Source organism: Coenobita brevimanus, chromosome 24 (assembly GCF_032717465.1).
Source record: "Coenobita brevimanus isolate Jiangsu-jjx chromosome 24, ASM3271746v2, whole genome shotgun sequence".
In the NCBI taxonomy this organism is placed as follows: Eukaryota; Metazoa; Arthropoda; class Malacostraca; order Decapoda; family Coenobitidae; genus Coenobita; species Coenobita brevimanus.
Genome location: NC_136977.1, coordinates 18,991,603 through 19,013,748, shown reverse-complemented (window position 1 = coordinate 19,013,748; position 22,146 = coordinate 18,991,603). Strand labels below are relative to the sequence as shown.

General features: G+C 44.3%; 1 protein-coding gene across 1 annotated transcript in view; it reads right to left on the bottom strand.

Annotated features, from left to right (window-relative positions):
- Window positions 1-22,146, bottom strand: part of LOC145393437 (cyclin-dependent kinase 9-like) — a 398,106-nt gene that overhangs the window by 95,312 nt on the left and 280,648 nt on the right. Inside the window, exon 7 of the mRNA XM_080267535.1 lies at window positions 7,710-7,848. Coding sequence (XP_080123661.1) covers window positions 7,710-7,848 — 139 coding nt within the window. The remainder of the gene's footprint in view (window positions 1-7,709; window positions 7,849-22,146) is intronic.

Genomic DNA, 22,146 nt, shown 5'->3' with positions numbered 1-22,146 from the left:
CTCTTTGATTATTCAAATACTGGTACCTATTCAAATCATAATGATATGTGAAACACCCTAGTCCTTCTCATGTGCTTTCCCCATTACCTGTCTTAATGCAACTTTTATTTCACACATTCTCTACCACTGTATCAGGTGCTACTCAAAAGTTCCCAGAATTTGACTAAAGAATGAACAAACTTAAGTCCTAATCACCACCGTCTCCTTTAACGTAGTCTTACTGGGGCGACAAGCATCAATCCCAGCACTTCTCCCATAATCGGAATGTGCTCTGGAAGTCCTTTACCATCAGCTTGGTCATGAAGTTCTGCAATTTTCTCCTGGATCTCCTCAATGATGTCAGATGTTAGTCCTTTCAGTTGGAGTTTCATTATCAGAATGAGGAAAAAATCACAGGGGGCCAAACCTGGTAAATATGAAGGGTGGGAGACAACTGGTATGTTTTTTTTATGCCAAAAATTGCTGAACAAAATGGGCTGTGTGGGCAGGTGCATTGTCATGGTGAAGCACCCATTTGTTTGTGCCCCAATTATCTGGACATTTTTGCCTCACACTGCCAAACAAAATGCATTGGCAAGTTCCATATGATAAGCTAACAATGTCACAAACGTTGTGGATTGTCCTCATGTGATCTTCGAGGATCTATCTATCTATTTATCTATAGACCAACGCCTTGGTCCCGCAAAAGGTGGCTGCAGACTAAACGCCTCCAGGTCGCCCTGTCACTCACCAACTGACTGCCCTCCCCCCAACTCACTCTCCCCTCACTCATATACCTTTCAACTCCATCCCTCCACCTCATTGCTGGTCTCCCCCTCCCTCCACTTCACCTACATACACCGTCTTAGTCAGTCATTCATTCTCCATTCTCTCCACATGTCCAAACCACCTCAGGGTATTTCTTCTAATTTTCTCAATCACATCCACCCCACAACATTCTTTCACCTCTTCATTCGTCAACCTGTCCCTCCATGTCACTCTACATGCTCCTCTCAGGTAACTCATTTCCACTGCTCTCACTCTTGACTTTTTCCCCTTTACCAAGGTCTACGCTCGCTTCCATACGTCAGGGTAGGGATCACAATTATATCATGCAATGACAGTATTGTGATACCAACTCTAACGTACGGAAGTGAAGCTTGGACATTGTTGGAAGGACACAAGTCAAGAGTGAGAGCAGTGGAAATGAGTTATTTAAGAGGAGCCTGTGGAGTCACGTGGAGAGACAGGCTGACGAATGAGGATATAAAGGAGCGTTGTGGTGTGGATGTGGATGTGATAGGAAGCATTATGAGGAACACTTGAGGTGGTTTGGCCATGTGGAGAGGATGGAGGGTGAAAGACTGACAAAAAGGGTGTATGTGGGTGAGGTGGAGGGGGGAAGAGGGAGGGGGAGGCCGAGGATGAGATGGAGGGATGGGGTGGAGAGGTATATGAGAGAGGGGGGTGTGAGTTGGAAGCAGGGCAGTGAAATGGCAGGGGACAGGGCGACTTGGAGGCGAATTGTTTGTGACCACCCCAAACGGGAATGAGGCGTCTGGCAATAGATAGATAGATAGATAGACTTCTTCCTTACATATCAAGTGGGTTGGTGGAGGGTTAGTGCCCCTCCCTGTAAAACAAATAACTCAAAGTCAAATGGCCACCCCGTACGGGATTATGGCGTCTGGCAACAGATAGATAGATAGACAGACTTCTTAACTTCCATACTCACATCCCTATTTCTCATCACCACTTGCAGTGAACCAACAATCTTCCTTCCCTGCTGTACCCTTTCAAGCACTTCATCCCCAAAACTTCCATCCTTACTCATCACATGACCCAAGTACTTGAATGCACTCACATTCTCCATATCAGGAATTCCCAACCTATTGCTCGTTAGCACCACTGTGCTCTCTGATGGTCTGGCAGTGCTTTTTCACAGTGATTAAAATCGTACTCGCGAGCACCAGCTCTTTGTAGGCCAAAGTTTGACAAAGAGCTGATGGTCACGATGCAGGACTTCTCATCAGTTATCGAGCAAACCTGCTGATTATAAATGCATAAGCAAACATTGTTGCCAGTGTTCCATTGTGGTTGGCTTTACTCATTATTCCCTGTTACTTTTTAAAATTGCAGTAATGTGAGTAAACTGCATAATTATATAAGGTGCAGTATATGTAACACTGATGAATTTCCCTGGGCAGTCTTCATTTACACTGGATCATCTGAATTGTGGATGATTAATGTACAATTGCAGCTTATTCAGTAATATTACCTTAAGAGGCAAACTATTGCTGTGTATGCCATTATATACCTACAGTATATGTATAATGTGCAAGTCTGATAAATGTTGATAATTTCCATATAAATATCCGAGTTGTACAAGATTTATTTTTGAATTTTTTGTGCAAGTAATTTAAAGATTTTTGTGGTCTTTAAAATAGGTTTTACTAACTGCAGAGTATTTTACTTTCCTTATTTTCTTACAGGTATTATAACAGGTCTTTTGCAAAATTTTGAAATTTATTTGGAAATGTTTCCATACATGGATTAATTATTTTTAGTTTGTTATTCAATATTAAGACACATTCAGTGTATTTAGTAATAATATCTTAAGAGGCAAAACTATTGCTGTGTATGACATTACATACCTACTGTATAAGTATAACATCCAAGTCTAGTAAATGTTAATAACTTCCTAATAAATATCCAAGTTGTATAAGTTTTATTTGTGAATCTTCGGTGCAAGTAATTTAAAGATTTTCTGGCCTTTAAAATAAGTCTTACTAACTGGACAACTTCGTAATTTCCAAAATAATGGTGGTGCTCTCATAATTATCCAGAAAACAGTTGTGTGCTTGTCAGCTTAACAAGATTGGGAACCCCTGCTCCATATCCTCACCTTCCAACCTCACTGTGCAGTCTGCGACTTCTTTCCTATCAACCATCTTAACTTTACTCTTGTTTACATTAACTTTCAGATTCCTCATCTTATACAGTGTCCCAAATTCATTCACCAAACCTTGAAATTCCCATTCATTTTCACTCAACAATACTGTATCATCAGCAAACAGCAACACCAGAATCTTCCATACCTCGTCCTCATTCATTAGGGCCACCCCAACATCCACTGCGCTACCTTGCACCTCCTTTACAACCCCATCCATGAATATATTAAACAGTCATGGAGACATCACACATCCCTGTTTCAGTCCCACATTTAGATCAAAGAACTCACTTAGCTCACCATCCACTCGCACCGTAGCCCTAGCTCCCTCGTACATACTCTTCACAGCTCTCAACAATTTCCCATCATCTCCATATATCCTTAATACCTTCCACATACCTTTCCTATCTAGTCTGTTATATGCTTTCTCCAAGTCCATGAAGGCAGCATACACTTTCTTTCCCTTCTCTAGATACTTCTCCACTAAACATCTTAGAATAAATATCTGATCTACACACACTCTTCCCTTTCTAAATCCCCCTAGTTCTTCGCCAACTAACTCGTCTGTTATATGCCTAACCCTATCATATATTTTCCAATCACACTAAGAAAGCAAATACCCCTATGGTTACCACATATTCTCTCTCCCCTTTTGCTCTGTATAAAGGACAATTATACCTGATGTCCAGTCCTCTGGAACCCTTCCCTCTTCCCAAGCCAATCTGCACAATTTCCATATCAACTCCACAACAATCTCACCTCCATACTTCAGCATTTCACCACACACTCCATCAGTTCCTGGGGCCTTTCCCATCTTGATCTACACTGCTTCAAATACTCCTGCCCTACTGATCTCTTCCTCCCTCCTCTCATCTCTTCTTCTCCCAGTCATTCCCCAACCACTTAGACTCGCACTGCTCTCACTCTCTACATTCAACAAATCCTGAAAGTGCTCCTTCCATCTTCTCATTTTCTCTCTCTTCTCCACCAACAATCCATTATTCCCATCTTTCACTTCCTTACTATTTCCCCTTTCACATTGTCTTACTTTCTTTACCTCCTTCCAAAACAATTTCTTACTCTCCCTCCATTTCACACTCAAATTCCTCTGAAACTCTTCATCCACTCTCTTCTTACTCCCCTTCACTAATCTCTTCACCTCCCTTCTCCTGCTCACAAATACCTCTCTCTTCTCTCTTTCATCTTCTCCCCTTCTTTTGTTCCACAGCTCATTTCACCTCATCATTCCACCATGCTGTCCCTGGCACACTCCTGCATCTCCTCCTCACTCCACAAATCATCTCGAACACTGCGCCTATCTCTTCCATGAATATCTTTCATACTTTTTCCACCCCTTCCATCTGCTCTAACTCATACCTTCCCAATCTTTCTTCCACTATGATCTTATACTCTGCCATTTTCTCACTCTCTTGCAAAATCTCCACTCTTTTCACAGAAGCTGTTTCCTCCTGTCTTCCCCTTCGTCTCTTCACCCATTTTCTTTGCAGCCTTACCTTGGCCATCACTAAGTGATGGTCTGAGATTCCATTTCCCCACCCTCTCCACACTCTTGCATCCTACACTTTCTCATTCGCTCATCCACACACACATAATCTATCATTGCCTTTCGCTCGACAAGTTCATCATCAATCCTCCTCACGACTCTCCATGTATACCTGTGGACCATCCTATGCTGGAAGAAGGTGTTGGCTATTGCCAACCCCTTACTAGCACAGATGTCCACCAAAGAACTACCATTCCCATCTACTTCAGCTGATACACCCTACCGACAAACTACTCCATCTGCTCGTACATTCCCAACTTTGCCATTCATGTCTCCAATCAAAAACACTTTCTCACTCCTCTCAAACTTATCCATACATGCTTCTACACTCGCCCAAAACTCATCCTTCACTCTTGCCACTCAGTCCTCTGTCAGAGTACACGCATATACTGTACAGTCGCCCAAGCTTGTATACCTACTTTCATCCTCACCCATACAATCCTTGTACCCACTGTTCCATACTCTCTTATATTCTCCCTCCACTTCTTTTATCATCAGACATACTCCTTCTCTTGCCCTCTTATTCTCATTAACTCCCGCATATATTCCTAAAACATACTCCCATTCTCTCACCCTTTCACCTTCTCATTTAGTTTCAGTCAATCCACATACATCCACTCTTGCATCCTCATGCACCTGAACAATCTCTCTTTCACTTCATCATTCACTCCTCTCACATCCCACATTCCCATCCTTAGAGTGTCCTCTGTCCGTTCCTTGGTCATCAACGTATGGTCCATCCTGGTCTGAGGCGTTTTGTTCGCTTGTTTAGTTAGTTCTTTTTACAGGGTGAGGCACTAACCCACCACCAACCCTTTTAGTCACCTCAGACAACAAGCAGGGTTGCTGGAGGAGTACAGTAATCCCTCCAAGATCCGATGTAACAGAGCCCAAGCAGTGCCCGGGACTTGGTCTTGTCCGGGACTTGGGAAAAATGCCCCTGGACAGGAACTTATAGACCCAAACCCAACCTAACTTTGAAAGCCACCTAAATAACTCCCTACCAGACATGTACAGCACCTATTTAAGACCCTATTCACACAAATAAGGGACAGAAACCATAAAATAAATGAAAAGGAACCAGAGAATGAGAAATTAGGAGTATGGAAAATATTTAGCGGTATGCAGGGTACTTATGACACGTCCGTGGTCGTCGCGAAGATTAACCCGCCTCTATGGCTCTGACAGTGGTGAAGGTGCACTTGAAGCATGTACAGTAATCCAGCGTTGCGCAGCACTTAATCCTTTGCACTGTGAATTATAATTAACACTTCACATTTTGTTCTTACTTGCGCCACACCAATTGCAACATGCCAGTGTTACACTCTGCACTTAATCCTTTGCACTCTGAATTCTAATTTCTTGACACTGCACAACACTGTAAATTCCCATGTGGTCTAGTGGTGAGGTATTGCAGGTTGTCCACCGTTTATTCACAAAAACGAGCACATGGGCAGCCATGGTGATGAGCTTGCAGTCACGATGGTAGCTTGAGGGGAAATGGGGAGGATGAAGGGGCACTCTAGTGGACGTAAAAGGAACTACGCACCAAAACGCAGCTGTTCGTCACTGCACAGCAAATTTAGAGTAGGGATGAACACATATCGGCTTTTTTTTGCATTTTGACGTTTTTCAGCCATTTTTGGTGTCCCAGACGTCTGGATATCTTAGAGAATAATCCGGGACGGACTAATGGACCCAAGCCCAAGATGTATGAGACTTGGGGTGTCCAGGTCTTGGGCTTCCAGGTCCAAAAGGGATTACCGTATTCTTTAAATGCCCTTACCCCCAGGATAGGAGATGGCCAGAACATGCATCATCATCTGTTAACGTTCGTCCATTTTTAAAACGCTTAAACCAGTCTTAGATTTGCCTAACCCCCAAAGCATTGTCATCAAATGCTTGTTTTAACATTTTATGAGTTTCTGCCACATTCTTCCCAAGTTCACACAAAACTTGATGCACATATTGCTCTTTCACATCCTACTTGTTTTAGATCACAAAATTTGCAATTCATTCAATCATTTATCATCCAATCCTACACTGCCCCATAAGAAGCATAGAAGCCCGGGGCTAGGCAAGTTAGTCCTGACATTTAAGATGAGAGTGACCAGCCTCACTCATCCCTGAGTGACATTACATGAGCAATAAACTCCAACCACCCCTTGGATATAAACCTTCACCAGCTCAATCCAATTGGGGCGCCGAAATTACTTACTAAACCACCAGGCGCCAAAATTTGGTTATATGGTTACCACCCAGCGTAGTAAATGGTTTCCTGGTGTACAGGAAACCATTTGGCTTGTCACTCTGTGTAGAACCACCCACAGGCAGAAGGAAGAGGAAAGAATGAAGGAAAGACAGAAGAGGATGGAAGGAAGGAAGGAAGGATGGAGGAGAGGAAAGGGAAGATACCCGAGAGCAGCACTACGCCGAGTGAGTGGATGGTTAACGCCCCCACCTACCACACACCCCCACATACTTCAGTGAATTAATAAACCTTAAAATCATCACTTCCCAATGAAATAGTATTTTTGAAAATATGTTCTCCATTAACTAGAAAGCCTACTGTATTTTAGTAATCATAGTAATACTGTAGTTAAATGAGTTATTTGAGAGCAGCCTATGGAGTCATATGGAGAGACAGACTGACAAATGAGGATGTGAAGGAGTCTTGTGGTGTGGATGTGGATGTGATAGGAAGTGTTAGGATAAACACTCTGAGGTGGTTTGGCCACGTGGAGAGGATGGAGAGTGAGAGACTGACGAGAAGAGTATATGTGAAAACTGGCCCAAAAAGAATGACAAAAAAACACACACATGCATACACCCTCCACAATGCCACTTGACTCATTAACAAACAAAGGGTGCGTGCAGTGTCACCTAGCATTCACATACCAAATGACCAGTGGCTTCAGCCCTGCTGTCAAATTTTATGAACTTTTGGATAGCGCCTCGTACCTCACCCAGTTCATGACTCACCAGACGTTCTTATTCTGGCCTTAGCATCTCAAATACAATTCATCGAGACATATTACCTACAACAGCAAACAGACACATTTCAATCAAAACAACTTTTGGGCAAGGGAACAACTACAGCATTTTCACTCTCCACTTGTGACCATCACTTAGCTAAGCTTATCTGCATCTCTTAAACTCTGATGAAACCACACAAATGCTGAATGCTTAACATTGCAGGTATCTCTAAATATCCACCTGTAATATCGGCGTACGAGTCCACATCTCAGCCATAATGCAGCCAGCACCCCACATGTCGACTGGAGGACCATAGTTTCTTTCGCCCAGCAGCAACTCTGGTGGCCGGTACCACAAAGTAACTACTCGATTTGTATACCTGTAAAATTAACAAGAAGTCTCAAGTCTGGCTAAGAGAAAAAAAAAAAAAATGCACAGCCAAAAAACCCACATTCCTCTGGAAGTAGTTGAGACACCTAACAAGAAGGCTCATCAAATATGTACTGCATACAGAGATCCTTTGGTAATGGTGATTTTCATCATGACTGCAAAATGAAAATCAACATTACTACTGTTAGAGCAAATTTTCTGACTCAAAACCATTGTTCTCGTATGCCTCGGGTGGTTTCTGCTGACAATGATGATGCAGTGTCCAAAGGTCTGATGGCTTTGAGGGATTCAAAAGTGATGCCCTGGCCCATGGAACTGCCTTTTTTTTTTTTTTTTTTTTTTTTTTTTTTTTTTTTAATGCAAGAAAGGAGGAACCAAAGGCCAGGAGCCTGCAAACCATTCCTTCCAAGAAAAAAGCAAAAACAATTCAAAAATGAGCCAAATTTAGATTCATTCATCTTAAGATGCCTGGACACACTGCATTTGAAAGACTGGAGATTACTGGACGTAGGAAATACAGATAGAGGGGGACAGTTCCAGTTCTGACCTGTTGCATAAATGAAGGACTGGGAATAACGGCTAACTCTTGTATTAGAGAGTTGGACAGAAAAGGGATAAGAGTTTTTTGCTAGATGGGTGCTATGCACCTGTCATAGAGGTGGAGGGATGCAAGCAGAAAGTTCAGAGGAGCAGTGACCATTGAAGCAGCAATAAAAAAGAGATAAAGATGCAACAGTGTGCCAAAGAGACAGAGGTTGAAGGGAGCCAGTAAGAGGAGGAGGAGAGTTAATGAGACAAAAAGCCTTTGACTCCACCCTATTGAGAAGAGCTGTATGTGGGTAGCCTACCCACACAAGAGTTGTACTCCACACAGGAGCAAATAAAACCCGTGTATAAAGTCAACAATTGTGCAGGGGTAAAGAAGGTAAAGAGTTAAATTAACACACCCAATCTCTTGGAAGCAGATTTTACAAGAGATGCAATATGATCTTTCCAAGATAAGTCCCGAGTGAACGAAATCCCAAGCATGTTCATGGATGATCCAGGATTCAGCTGGATATTATTAAACATTAGTGGGTACTACTGTGGAAGACTGTGTCAGGTTGATAGGTGTAAAAACTGAGTTTTTGATGCATTCAAAACAACAAGATTATTTTTACCTCACTCACAGATACGAGCCAAGTCAGATATTAGGTGCGCCATAGCCTCATCCTTTGCTTGCTGAAGTAACTGCTGAGATGGTCATTGCAGAAACTGAATGGAAAGGTGAAGGGTGGAATCATCAGCGTACGAGTGGATAGGGTTAGATGTACAGCTTAGGTCACTGATGAATATAAGGAAGAGAGTTGGTGATAGGACAGAGCTCTGAGGAACACCACTGTTGATAGATCTAGACAGCAGCTACAGAATGTCCAGAAAGGAAGCTCTAGATGAACGTATGGACAAAAGGATAGAAACCTTTGAGATGTCAAGTGCAATGGCAAAGCTTTCGTCAAAATCCCGAAAGGAGGACGACCAGGAGTCTGAAGGGTAGGTGAGAAGATCGGCAGTGGAGTGTCCCTGACAGAACCCGTACTGACAATCAGAAAGAAGTTTGTGATAGGAAAAATGCTTTTAAATATTTCTGTTAAGAATAGACTCGGAAACTTTTGAGACACATGATGTTAAAACAAGTGGACGATAGTTGGAGGGTTGGGAATGGTCACCCTTCTTTGGGACTGGCTGAATGAGAGCACACATCCAGCAAGAAGGAAAGGTAAAGTTGAAAGACAAAGGTGAAAGAGTTTGCCTAGACAGGGTGTAAGCACAGAAGCACAGCTCTTGAGGACAACAGGAGGGACTCCATCAGGCCCATATGCCATGTTAGAATTAAGGTCAGTGATGGCAGAAATGCATCAGCTGAAGAAATTTTAATGTCAGCCATGAGGAAGTCAGAGGGTAGAAGTGATGGAGGAACAGCACTGGAATCGTCTAAGATGGAACTGGAGGAGAAAGTCTGAGCAAAGAGATCTGCTTCATCTGTAGAAGAAATAGCTACAGAGCCATCAGAGTAGTAAAGAGGGGGGAAGGATGATGAGGTAAAGTTGTTAGAAATGCAAGGTGCCAGAAGGAGCAGGAAAAATTCGAGTTGGAGAGCTGAGAGCATTTAGTAAGGATGAAATTATTTTTTGCAGAGCAAAGAACAGCCTTAGCACGATTCCGGGCAGAAACATAAACAAGAGGTGATTCAGGGGTGGGTTGGCTCTGCTACCTTTTATGGGCCCTCTTCTTGTTGCGGACAGCATTAGAACAAGCATGATTAAACCAAGGCTTTCTTGCATTAGTCAAAGGATACAAGAAGGGAATGTATGCTTCCATGCCCGAGAGAATAACCTCCGTAATGCACAAAGCAAACTCAGATGGCTCTCGGCCATGGAAGCAATAATCATTCCAGGGAAAATCAAAGTAGTACTACCTGAGGGCCTCCCGATCCACAGTTCCAAAGTGCCACAGACAACGTTTCTTTGGAGAGTCCATAGGCCGCACCAAAGCGATAGGAAAGGTCAAGGTAATAAGGTTGTGATCAGAGAAGCCCAATGGAGAGGAAAGATTAACAGAATAAGCAGAAGGATTAGTTGTAAGGAAGAGGTCAGGTATGCTGAAGCTCTCTCTAAGGTAGTCAGGGATATGGGTAAGGTGCTGTACAAGCTGCTCTAGGTCATTAAAGATAGAAAAGATGTAGGCTTGTTCACCAGGTGGATCAGTAAGAGAAGAGGAGAGCCAAAGGTGGTGGTGAACACTGAAGTCTCCTAGAATGGAGATTTCAGAGAAAGGATAAATGGATAGAATGCGTTCCATCATTGAAGTAAGATAGTCGAAGAATTTTTCATAGTCAACAGAAATAGAGGATAAGTAAACAGCGCAGATATATTCAGTCAGTGAATGACAGGAAAGCCGAAGCCAGAGAGTAGCGAATTCAAAAGAATCAAGTTCAGGAACACGAGAGCAAGATAAGTCGTTGCATACATATACTGTACAGTACACAACAGCCACCTTTGGCTTTGAAATGAGTATAGAGAAAGTAGGAGGAAGCAGAAAAGGGTTTGCTGTTAGTTGCCTCAGACAGCTGAGTCTCTGTCAGAATGAGAAGGTGAGGTTTAGAGGAGGAGAGGTGGTGCTGACAAAGAGAAAGTTCGAGGAAAGGCCGCAAATATTGTAGAAATGAAGTGAATCAGACAGTGGTTCCAAGGATCTCCTTGAGTCGTCTCTGGGAAAGGGGGCTGATGGGAGCATTTATGCCCCCCCCCCCCATGGACTCTTAGGCCTAGTTTTTTTTTTTTTTTTTTTTTTTTTTTTTTTTTTTTTTTTTGAAAAGGAAGTGCAGTGTGTACTGTGAATGTAGACTGGTGCTGACAGCTAGAGAAACTTGTATTGGAGAGCATGCTGGCCTACTCTCTGTGTTACTGAAACACTGAAAAAGTTCAGCAAAGGGGGATGGTCAGGAACTAGTCCCGAGGGCTGATGAAACGGGAGCTCCGGCTCTCCCTGTCATCAGCTTTTCATCCACCTTGGGAGTACTGCCCTGCTCGACTTGTGCTACAGTCTACTCCTCAAGTCTCTGTGGTTTGTGTTTCTTCCTTATTGTGCCCTTTTCATCACTTGCTTATAACCTAACCATGCCTATGTGTGTTTCTAGTACTCAACAAAACAGCATGTATGTATTTCGTGGGCCTAAATTACCACGAAAGGAAAAAATTAAGCTTGCACTCGGGGTGCCTGGTACCAATTAGGATAAATTACACTGGTTGTATATTTGTTATTGTGCAATTCTGCAGTCATATGCCATGTTCAGTAACATTCATATATGATAACCAAGCCATTTATGAGCAATAACCAAGGGATCAGTGTGTGTGTGTGTGTGTGTGTGTGTGTGTGTGTGTGTGTGTGTGTGTGTGTGTGTGTGTGTGTGTGTGTGTGTGTGTATTTACCTAATTGTATTTACCTACTTGTGATATACAGGAAATGAGCTACGCTCGTGGGGTCCCGTCTCTGTTTCTCAATAAGTCAAATTCAGCTTTGTTTAAGTTTTTAGACTGGATAATCTCTTTGTCCAGGCTATTCCACAGGTCTATACATCTATAAGGAAAACTATACTTCTTGATATCTTTCAAGCAGCTTGGCTTCTTCAATTTCATTCCGTGTCCTCTTGTTACTCTCTTATCCCATAAAAAAAGATCTTCTTTGTCAATTTTATCTACTCTCATCATGGTCCTGAACACTGCAAACATGTTGCCTCTCTTTCTCCTTTCTTCTAAGGTAGGCAAATCCAGCTTTTCCAGCCTCTCTCTCTGTACGACAGCTCTGCCCGACTGGGGACCATCTTGGTTGCTGTTCTTTGTATTCTCTCAATCCTGTTTATATCTTTCTTTTTGTGTGGGGACCACACTGCTGCTGCATACTCTAACTTAGGGTGAACCATGGCCACTATCAATTTCTTCATCATCTCCTCATCCATATAATGAAAAGCTACTCTTATACTGGTCAGGGGTTTATACGTCTCACTAACTGTGTTGTTAATGTGTTTTTCTGGTGACAAACTGTCCTGGACCAGCACTCCCAAATCTTTCTCTTCTCTAGCTTTTGTGACTGGTCCATTACCCATCAAATAATTCTGTGATGGCCTCTGGGAACTTTTTCCCATTTCCAAAATTTAACATTTTTTTGCACTGATTTTCATTTCCCACATCTGGCTCCATTCGTGTATCCTATCCAGATCCTCCTGCAGCATTTTACAATCCTCCTCAACCTCTACCTTCCTCAAGATCTTTGCATCATCAGCAAACAGACTTGCATAACAGTTCACTCCATCTACCATATCATTTATGTAAATCAGGAACATTACTGGGGCCAACACCGAGCCCTAGGGGACTCCACTTGTTACTTCCCTCCATCCAGACATCCTATCCTTAATTACTGTCCTCATTTGTCTGTCTCTCAAAAAGTCTCTCATCCATTCCAGGAGGATCCCCTTCAGTCCTCCTATATGCTCTAGTTTCCACATTAGTCTCTTATGGGGTACCTTGTTGAAGGCCTTCTCCAAATCGAAATACACACAATCTATCCAACCATCTCTCTCTCCTGAAGCACGTCAATCGCTCTTGGTTAAAAACTCAACAAGTTGGAAACACATGACCTTCCACTTCTGAATCCAAACTGACTATCAGCCAAAATATTCATGTCTTCCAGATATTTTACCCATCTATCTTTCGGAGTTCTCTCACATAATTTTGCGACCATGCTGGTAAGAGACACTGGTCTATAATTCAGGGGTTCTTCCCTGTTTCCTCCCTTATAAATTGGTACCACATTTGCCTTCTTTCATTCTTGAGGCACTTTCCCCTCTTCCAGAGAACACACAATTAAACTGTGAATCTTATCCGCCAGTTGTTCGCTGCATTCCTTCAGTACCCAATTAGAGATTCCATCTGGTTCTGGGGCTTTCCTTACATCTTGAGTTTCCAGTAATTTATATACTTCCAGTACTTCCACTTTTATATATTTTATCATTACATTTCTAGTCACTCCCTCTCCTTCCACAAACTCCTTTTCATTAATGAAAACTAATTGGAAACATTTGTTCATTATTTCTGCATGCATTGCTGCATCTTTATAGACCTCTCCTTCTACTTTCAGTTTGGTGATTCCTTCCTTTTGTTTCAATTTGCAATTGACAAACCTATAAAACAGTTTGGGTTCATCTTTACATTTGTCTATTATACCTTTTTCAAAATTCCTTTCTTCCTCTCTACTTATTCTTGTGTATTCATTTCTAGTTCTTTTATATTCTTCCTTTGGTTTGTTGTTACTTCTCTTTCTCCAACTGTTTCATGCCGTGTCTCTCTCTTTCTTTGCTATAATACACCTTCTATTAAACCATTCTTTTTTCCTGTTTTCTTTCCCGCTTACTCTTGGCACAAATTTTTCCACTTCCAAATTATAAAAGTCTAGAAAAATATCCCACTTCCTCTGTATCTCTCTTGTATCTCTGAATTTTCTCCAATCTGCATTTTCAAAAAATTTTCTCAATCCTGTAAAGTTTGCTTTCCCAAATTTGTATCTTCCCTGCCTATAAAGCTCGTCTCTTGGCTCCGCGTTCCCTGTTATCATCTGGAACACAATGACCACATGATCACTTTTTCCAATAGGACACAGATATTTCAGTGAATGAATGAATAAATGAAAATGTGACATGGCGGCGCAACAGCAGAGGTCATATGCCACCGAACACAACCATTAAAAGGAAGTCAAAAATTAAATAAATAAAATGATGCATAAAACAAAATGACAAAATCAATGAAACAACCAAAACTAAAATGTGGTGGAAAGATTGAGGTTAAACGAGAACAGTATAAAACACAAACTAAAATATGGTAAAGTCCTACAGTTTGTGGAGAAGGCCAGAACTTAACACAAAAGGAGAAGGTGCCTCCTCCCATAGCACAAGCCTCTTCCCCAAGAACTGAGAAGAGAAGATAAGGTCCGCTGTCAGCTCGGCACCCGGAAAGGTACTGCCGACAAAGGTCCTCAAGACTTGGGCATTCCAAAAGAAGATGCTGCACAGTCAAAGGAACCAAGACAGTCATCACAATAGGGAGGGGGTGCCTTCTCCATTAAAAAATCATGAGTCAGCCTAGTGTGGCCAATCCGAAGACGGGCCAAAGCTGTTTCCCACTGTCGGGATAGTCCCACATACCCTCCATTGCCCAGGTTCTGACGAATGCTGTGGAGTTTGTTCGCCCCTATTGCATCTCATCTTCTCTGCCAACAGAGACGGACAGCTTCTATAGTGCTTGTACATAAATCCTCAGATGGGACACAGTAATGGAGAGAGGAAGGGCGAGAGGCAGCGGCTCTCACCACAGAGTCAGCACGCTCATTGCCTACGACCCCCACATGAACAAGGACCCCAACATATCTGTACAGAAAATCCGCGCCTGTGTAGTAGTAGTAGTTGTTCCCTAGGAAGTCTGGCCGAACAGCCCCGAGTCCCTTAGGATGGCCATGGCCGAGACCAGGCTTTCCCACAGAGCTCTCAAAGAGTGTATGTTGTGTTGTTGGCGTAGGTGATTGTGTGCAATGCAGTCTTCCATAATGTGCTTAATAGTATGGGGTGCTGTGTTGCATCCCGGACAGGCATCAGCGACAAAGTCATCCAGCCTCTTCTGGTAGCTTAAGAGGGCTGGATGGTGCCCACATCTCAGCCTGGCCAGGTGGACCCTGTCCTCAAGAGGAAGATAGGATTCAGAAAGGTGGATGTCAGGAGGCCGTGCATGCAGCTGTGTGTTGTCTTTAAGTGACTGAATGGAGCGGCGAGTGATCTGAGTGTGGATATGCTTCTGGAAGCTGGTCTGAGGTGGGCGAGGGGGGAGAGATGACAGTATTTGTGTATGGTATCATGTGCTGGGTGTTGTTTTGATGTTCCTTGGTGTGGGTGGATGTGCTGCCATGTACTGTAGTGGATGTTGTGGGTTTGTGGAGGCTGCAGCAAGAAACTGGGTGCCTCTCATGTCTAGGTGATCCTTGACTTCAAGGACTTTGGTTTCTTGATGTAGGTGGTCTGTGGGTGTAGTAGCTATGCAGCCTGTGATTATTTTTAGGGCATTGTTCTGTATGGTCTGTAGAGTGTTGTAGTGTGTTTTGGTCAGGTTAGAAGCCCAGGCAGGGCTTGCATAATTCATCACTGAATGTATGTATTGTTTGTATACTGTGGTGGTGGCTTTTTTGTTGTGTCTGAATGTTGTATGGGCAAGTGACCTCAAAGCACTGAGTCTTGGTGTTATTTTATTATTAATGTTTGTGATGTGTTGTTTAAATGACATTGATGTACTGTATGTTACACCAAGGATTTTGGGTGTGTGTTTGTGTGTGGTAGGGAAGTGTTGTTTATGGTGAGGTGTGGGATGTGACTGTGTTCTGCTGTCCAGTTTGTGAGAAGAGTCACTGTAGATTTGGCTGGGGCTATTTTGAGCCTGATTGTGGTGAACCATTCGTGTAGTGTGTTGAGGTAAGTTGAATGATGTGTGCAGCTGTGTTTGCGTTTTGGTGCGTACATGTAAGTACGGCAACCCCTCCAATATCCGGATCAATAGAGCCATCAGTAGGTTCGGATATTGGTTTCGTCCGGATATTGGGCCCCAGCTTATGGACTTGTACTTATGGACCCTAACTCAGAGAAACACCTATACTACTCCCTCCGGACATGCATAGCACCTATTTAACACCCAAATTACACCAATAAGGCACATAAATGACTGAAATAAATGCAAAAGAAACATAAAATGTGGGTTTAGAAGTATGTTCATACATTAATAAACATTCTGGTACTTATGGACTCTAACTGAACCTAACTCTGAAAAACACATTCCTACTGCACATGCATGAGGTAAGTATAGTATGGAAAAAAGTACAGTATGACACATTCTGGTAAGTATAGTATGGAAAAAAGTACAATATGAAACATTCTGGTTAAGTATAGTATGGAAAATAGTACAATATGAAACATTCTGGCTACTTACAGCAAGTCCCTGGCCACCTCGATGAATAACCGCCTCCTCTCGGACTCTGACAGTAAGAACGAATTCCTGAAGCACTTGCAGTACACTCTTCCTGAAGTCTTGCACTGAACTTAGTCAATAACACACAGAAGTCCGTTCTCTTCACAGTGTTCACTTTAGTCCAAATAATGTTCCATTAAATTTAAGTGTTGCACATTAACTTTTCCCAAGATTTTTTTATTTTCCAAAGCCAAAACAAAGAAGGTTAGTTACGTTAAATTTCTTTTCTACTGAATCTTTTCTCTCATTTCGAAAACCTTAACACAACACACCGTTTTTTTCACTGCACAACACTCAAAATTCCCGTGTGGTCTAGTGGAGAAGTTCTTGCTGTTTATTCGCTGTCAGAGTCCGAGAGTATCACTGGCAGGCGACCAAGGGGTGCATCGGTGGGTCATGGTGATGGCGTACCGACTACAGAAGACTCTGAAGATAGCCGCAAACTCACATCGAGAAATGACTCCACTGTAGCTGATGTGCTGGGCTGTGGCTCGGAGCATGAGGGCCTGTCTTGGGGAGGCAACGGAGGGGAACCAGGGCTTGGCACAGCGGGGGTCACGGGCCTGAAAAAACTGTCAATCGTTGACTGACGCAAGGACCGACGATTCTGGCGATTGATGATGCGCTGCCGGAAAGCACGCACTTCCTCCACGAGTCCCAAGGGCTCCATCTCCCTGTCGCAGTCCGGGTGTTCCAGGTAGTCTAGGACGAACTCTAGATGTTCCCGGAGTGCGCTCAGCTTGGGGATGGCTGGAGTAGTGTCCTGCTGAGAGGAGTCCGCATCATCATCGCCTTCGTCGTCGGAATCTTCAAGTTCGAGACTGACACCAGCAACCGAAGACGCGATCTTGATATCAGACAACGTCTGATACCCAGGATCGCCCTCGTCGTCGTCCAACCACTCACGAACATCGTCCACATCAACATCGTCGCCGTGCGTACGTAGCCGTGCATGGAAGTCATCCACGTCAAACCCTAGGAAATCGTACTCCACATCTGTTCCGAGAAGCAGACGAGACCAACCATTTTCAAGAGTTTTCACAGGGACTTCCTTCCATGCACTAGCCCAGTCGTACAGCGCAAACTTGATGCTGTAGCGGTGAAGGTTTTCCAAAGTCCGCTTGCCTCGAGTGTCACGTCCTTCCCTGCGCTCGTCCTCGTCCTCGAGAACAACCATCACCTCGTCCAGGAACTTCCGACGGTACAGGCGCTTTGTTGCCACGATCACTCCTTGGTCCATGGGTTGAATGAGAGCAGTCGTATTAGGTGGCAGAAACATGCACCTAATACGGCCATTCTCAGCAACCAAGTCCTTGTCACACGGGTGGGCAGGTGCATTGTCGAGGAGGAGAGCCTTTACCTGGTCGCGAGGAATTCCCAGTGTCTTCGTCTGGTACTGGATGACCTCCTTGACGAAGTGACGGTGAAACCAGTCTTTGAAAATCACAGCTGTGAACCATGCTTTCAAAGAATGGTACCATATGACAGGAAGGACATCCATCACCCCACGAAGGCACCGAGGCTGCTTTGCACGGCCAACAATAACGGGCTTAAGCCGGTGCATGCCGTTAGCATTGGCACAACACAAAGCAGATATCCGTTCCTTAGAAAGCTTGTGGCCAGGTACACGCTTCTCCGTCTCATCGGCTAGAGTGTTCGTTGGCACCGAGCGATAGAATAGGCCAGTTTCGTCAGCGTTATAGACTTGACCGAGAGTGAGACCCTCCCTGTCGATCAAGCCTTTCACCTTGTGCCGAAACTCGTCCACTCCATCCTCGTTAGCGTCCAATGCTTCGCCATGTGCTTTACGGTTAGTAAGGCCATGTCGCAACTTGAACGCGAAGAGCCAACCCTCGGATGCCTTGAAGTCTAGGGCGTCGTGAAGCCTTGCAAACTTCTCAGCAGCAGCCTTCAGCTCCGTTCCACGTACCATCACACCAGCTGCACGTTGCTGTCGATACCAAATCAACGTGAAGCAGTCGATTTCTGCATACTTGGGGGTAAACATAACCTTCCTCTCCACGTTGTGTTTGCTTCTCGACGAGAAGTCAGCCGTGTACTGCATGAGTTTGTCTCGGGAATGCTTGATATCGAACAAAGTCGACCGGGCCTGGTTGAACTCGCGGAGAATGCGTGAAGAAGACCAACCCGCATCAACTTTCTCTAATATCTCCCGTTTCTTCTCCAGAGTCAGCACCACTGTCTTCCTTTTCTCAGGAGGCGGGGCCATCATCACACACACTAAGAGGAGGGCAGAGAGCAGCAGGAGGCCTTGCAGCAAGTATGGCACCACCACAAAAGCGAGCACGTGGGCAGCCATGGCGAAGAGCGTAGGTCCAGTCGCGGTGAGAGACAGGCGGGAAGTGGGGAGGATGCAGCGGCGCTCTATCGGACGTCGGAGGAATGACGAACCAAAACAATGCTCTCACGTGGCGCACATGGCAAGTTCAAATTACAGACGGCAAAAAAAAAAAAAAAAAAAAAAAAAAAATCGATCCCCCCCCCCGGACCATTTTGGGAATGTTTGATCCCAGGACGATAAGGTTCGGTTAGTGGGGATGTTCGGTTATTGGGCGTCCGGATATTAGAGTGATTACTGTATTATATCATCTGCATAGGAAGCTATGTGTATCTGTGGTGTGTGGGGTGTGGGTACGTCGTGCATGTATAGATTAAAGAGTGAAGGGGGATAAAACAGATCCTTGGGGGACGCCGTTTGCGAAGTTTCTGATGTTAGAAGACTGACCGGCAAATGTTACGTGTGCACATCTGCCTGCTAAGTAGTTTGCCAGCCATCTTTTGTGTTATTGTGCATGTTTGTGTTGAGTATTTTGTTTGTGAGGTTGTGGCACGGGATGGCATCAAAAGCTTTGCAAATGTCTAGTGTGACTAGGAGTGTTCTGTGTGGTGGCCTAACTGAATTCATGCCATCGAAAACTCTCTATGTAAGGTCTGTAAGAAGGGTGTTTGTGGTGTGTAGTGGCCTAAAGCCATGTTGTGACTGGGCTAGGGGAATGTGAGGTGTGACTAGTTGTAGTACCAGTCGTTCAGTGACTTTAGAGGGGGTGCAGAGGACTGTGATGGGGCGATGTGAGGAGGGTAACGTGAGGTCTTTGTTGGGTTTAGGGATAGTGATGATATTGCCATGCTTCCAGATGTTGGGTATTATGTTGTGTGAGTAGCTGTAGTTTGATATGTTGGTGAGTGCTTGTATGCCTTGTGGTCCTAGGTGTTTAAGGTGAATGTTGCTTATGTTGTCTGGTCCACAGGCAGATGAGTGCTTGAGGTTGTTAATGATGTGCTTTGTCTGGTTGTAAGTGAAAGGTGCGTAGTGTGGGTCTGTGGGGAACTGTCTCTTACGTCTGATGATACGTCAGTCTTCCCGATGGGGGGTTAGATGGCTGACTTGTGAAAAGTGATTGATGGGAGTGTTTGCTTGTTGTTTGTTTGAGGGTATGGTGTCTGTTGTTGTGATGGCAGCGTGTGATTGTGTGGTGTTGCTGTTGGAAAGTGTGATGCTGTTTAGTGTTTTGTAGAGTTTGCTGATGTTTGTTTTGTGGTCAAGTGTTTGGAGGTAATTTTTCCAGTTTAGTGTTTGCTGTTCTGATATTTTATTGGTTATTTGAGTGTTGAGTTCTTGTATTTGCTGTATGGTGTCTTGTGTATGGGGTGTTGGGGAGTGTCGCAGTGTGTCCCGTTGTCTGATGAGGCCTTGGATTTCTGGTGTGAAGTTGGGGTTGTGTCTCTTTCTGTTGCCTCTAGGGATGTGTCTTTTGTCTGCGTTTTGTATGATTGTATTGAAAGTGTGCACAGCGGTGTTGATGTCTGTGATGGGTGTACTGTTTAGTGTTTCGAAATATTGTTCTGTTTCAGTTACAAAGGCCTCCCAGTTGGCTCTCTTATAATTAGTGTATGTGTGTTTGTGGCCAGCTGGGGTGATTCTGGTTATGGTAGTGATGATGATTGGGAGGTGATCAGAACCTAGGGTTTTGACCACTCTCCATGATGTAGTGGGAGCGAGGTTTGGGGAGCAGAAGGTGATGTCTGGAGATGATGGGAGGAAGAGGGCTTGGTGTGGGATATGAGTATGTTGCTCTAGACTGTTTAGTATGAAAAGATGATCTGTCTGGGATTGTAGTACCAGCCCTCTGTCTGTGTCAGGGTTGTTGACATGCCAGGCCGACGACTTGGCGTTGAAATCACCACCCAGGATGATGCTGGGTATGTTAGTGATGTGGTGTATCTGTGGAGAGTAATTGTGTGGTATTGTGGGGGACGATTGGGGGGGAATGTATGTGTTAGCAATTGTTATACGTAATTTGCTACCAGTGCATATATTAATTGACTGTATTTCTGTTGTGGTGTCATGTGGGGGGAGAAGTGACTTTGTGTGTGCACTGGTATCTGCAAAGTTGATGGATTTGTGTACCATAGTGATGAGTCCACCGGCACCACCGTCGGCCCAGTCTTGTCGAATGGTGGTGAAGTTATGAAATGTCGGTGTTCTCTGTGCTCTGTGTAGTTTTGTTTCTTGTAAGATGGCAATGTGTATGTTCTGTTGTTTGATGAAATGTGTGAGTTCATGTATTTTAGTGTTTATGCCATCTATGTTTAACTGAAGGATGTTTATGTTGTGTGTGTGATGTGTGTCGGCTGCTGCAGCACGAGGGGTAGGTGGTGTGGGTGGAGGGGAAGGGGTAGGAGGAGGTTGTGATGGAGGTTAGGGTTGAGGTGGATTAGGATGGGTTGGAATGGGAGGAGTTGGGGGACTGAATGGTGTGGGAAGGGTCGGTGGGTTTGGCTGTGGAGGTGTGAAGGAAGTAGGAGTAGGATTGGAAGGGGGGTTGGTTGGTGGGGGGAAGGAGCATAAGAAGCAGGTCCAGGTGTTTGTGTAATGTTTCTTGGATGCAAGTATTGTGCAGGTGTAATGGGTCCAGTTCTTGCAGGCGTTGCACTGAACTGAACCCTTTGTCTGTCGGCTCGACGTGATAGGTTTTGAGCATGTTGGACAAATGTATTTGTTGGTGGGTCCTGGATTGCTCTCAATGTCCCCGGCTACAAGAAGTCGTCGAGAAATGACAGCCGGGGAGTCATTTCTCAGTGTAGAAAAAACGGTGTTGCTGTGTGTGTTGTATTGGGAGATGTGGTACATGCCCGGGCGACCAAAGCCACTCCCAGGTACTCGAGCCCCGTGAGGGGCTGGGGGGGTTTGCGGTGGTTTGGCCCCCATGCTGTCCTCCTCTTCTCTTCGACAGCCTCTGAGAGGTAGATCCACGGCGAAGACGCCACCACTCCAGGTCTGTGTAATAAGAACAGCCACTCCAAGATAGACAGGACTAGAGGGTGTGATGAGAAGCCACAAGACAAAGCTTGCAAGGCACTGGCTGAGTCACTAAAAATGGTAAAAGAAGCAGGGGGGAAACTAAAAATCAACTCAACTGCAACTAAAATAGCTGTAAATTCAGCAGTAAAAACTGAGGCAGAAGAAGGAAGACTCCCACCATGGCTAAAATCACAGAAAACCACACCAAAGCCTGTTCCAACGTGGGACTTGGAACCATCGGTATATACAGGGATTGGACCACTGTGGGCAGATGCGTGTTCTAAAAAATAAGACAGAGCTACCTGTATGGAAAGAGAGGCCTTCCTCTCAGGGAAGTTATCACATGGCCGTACTTCTGGGAGAAGCCAGG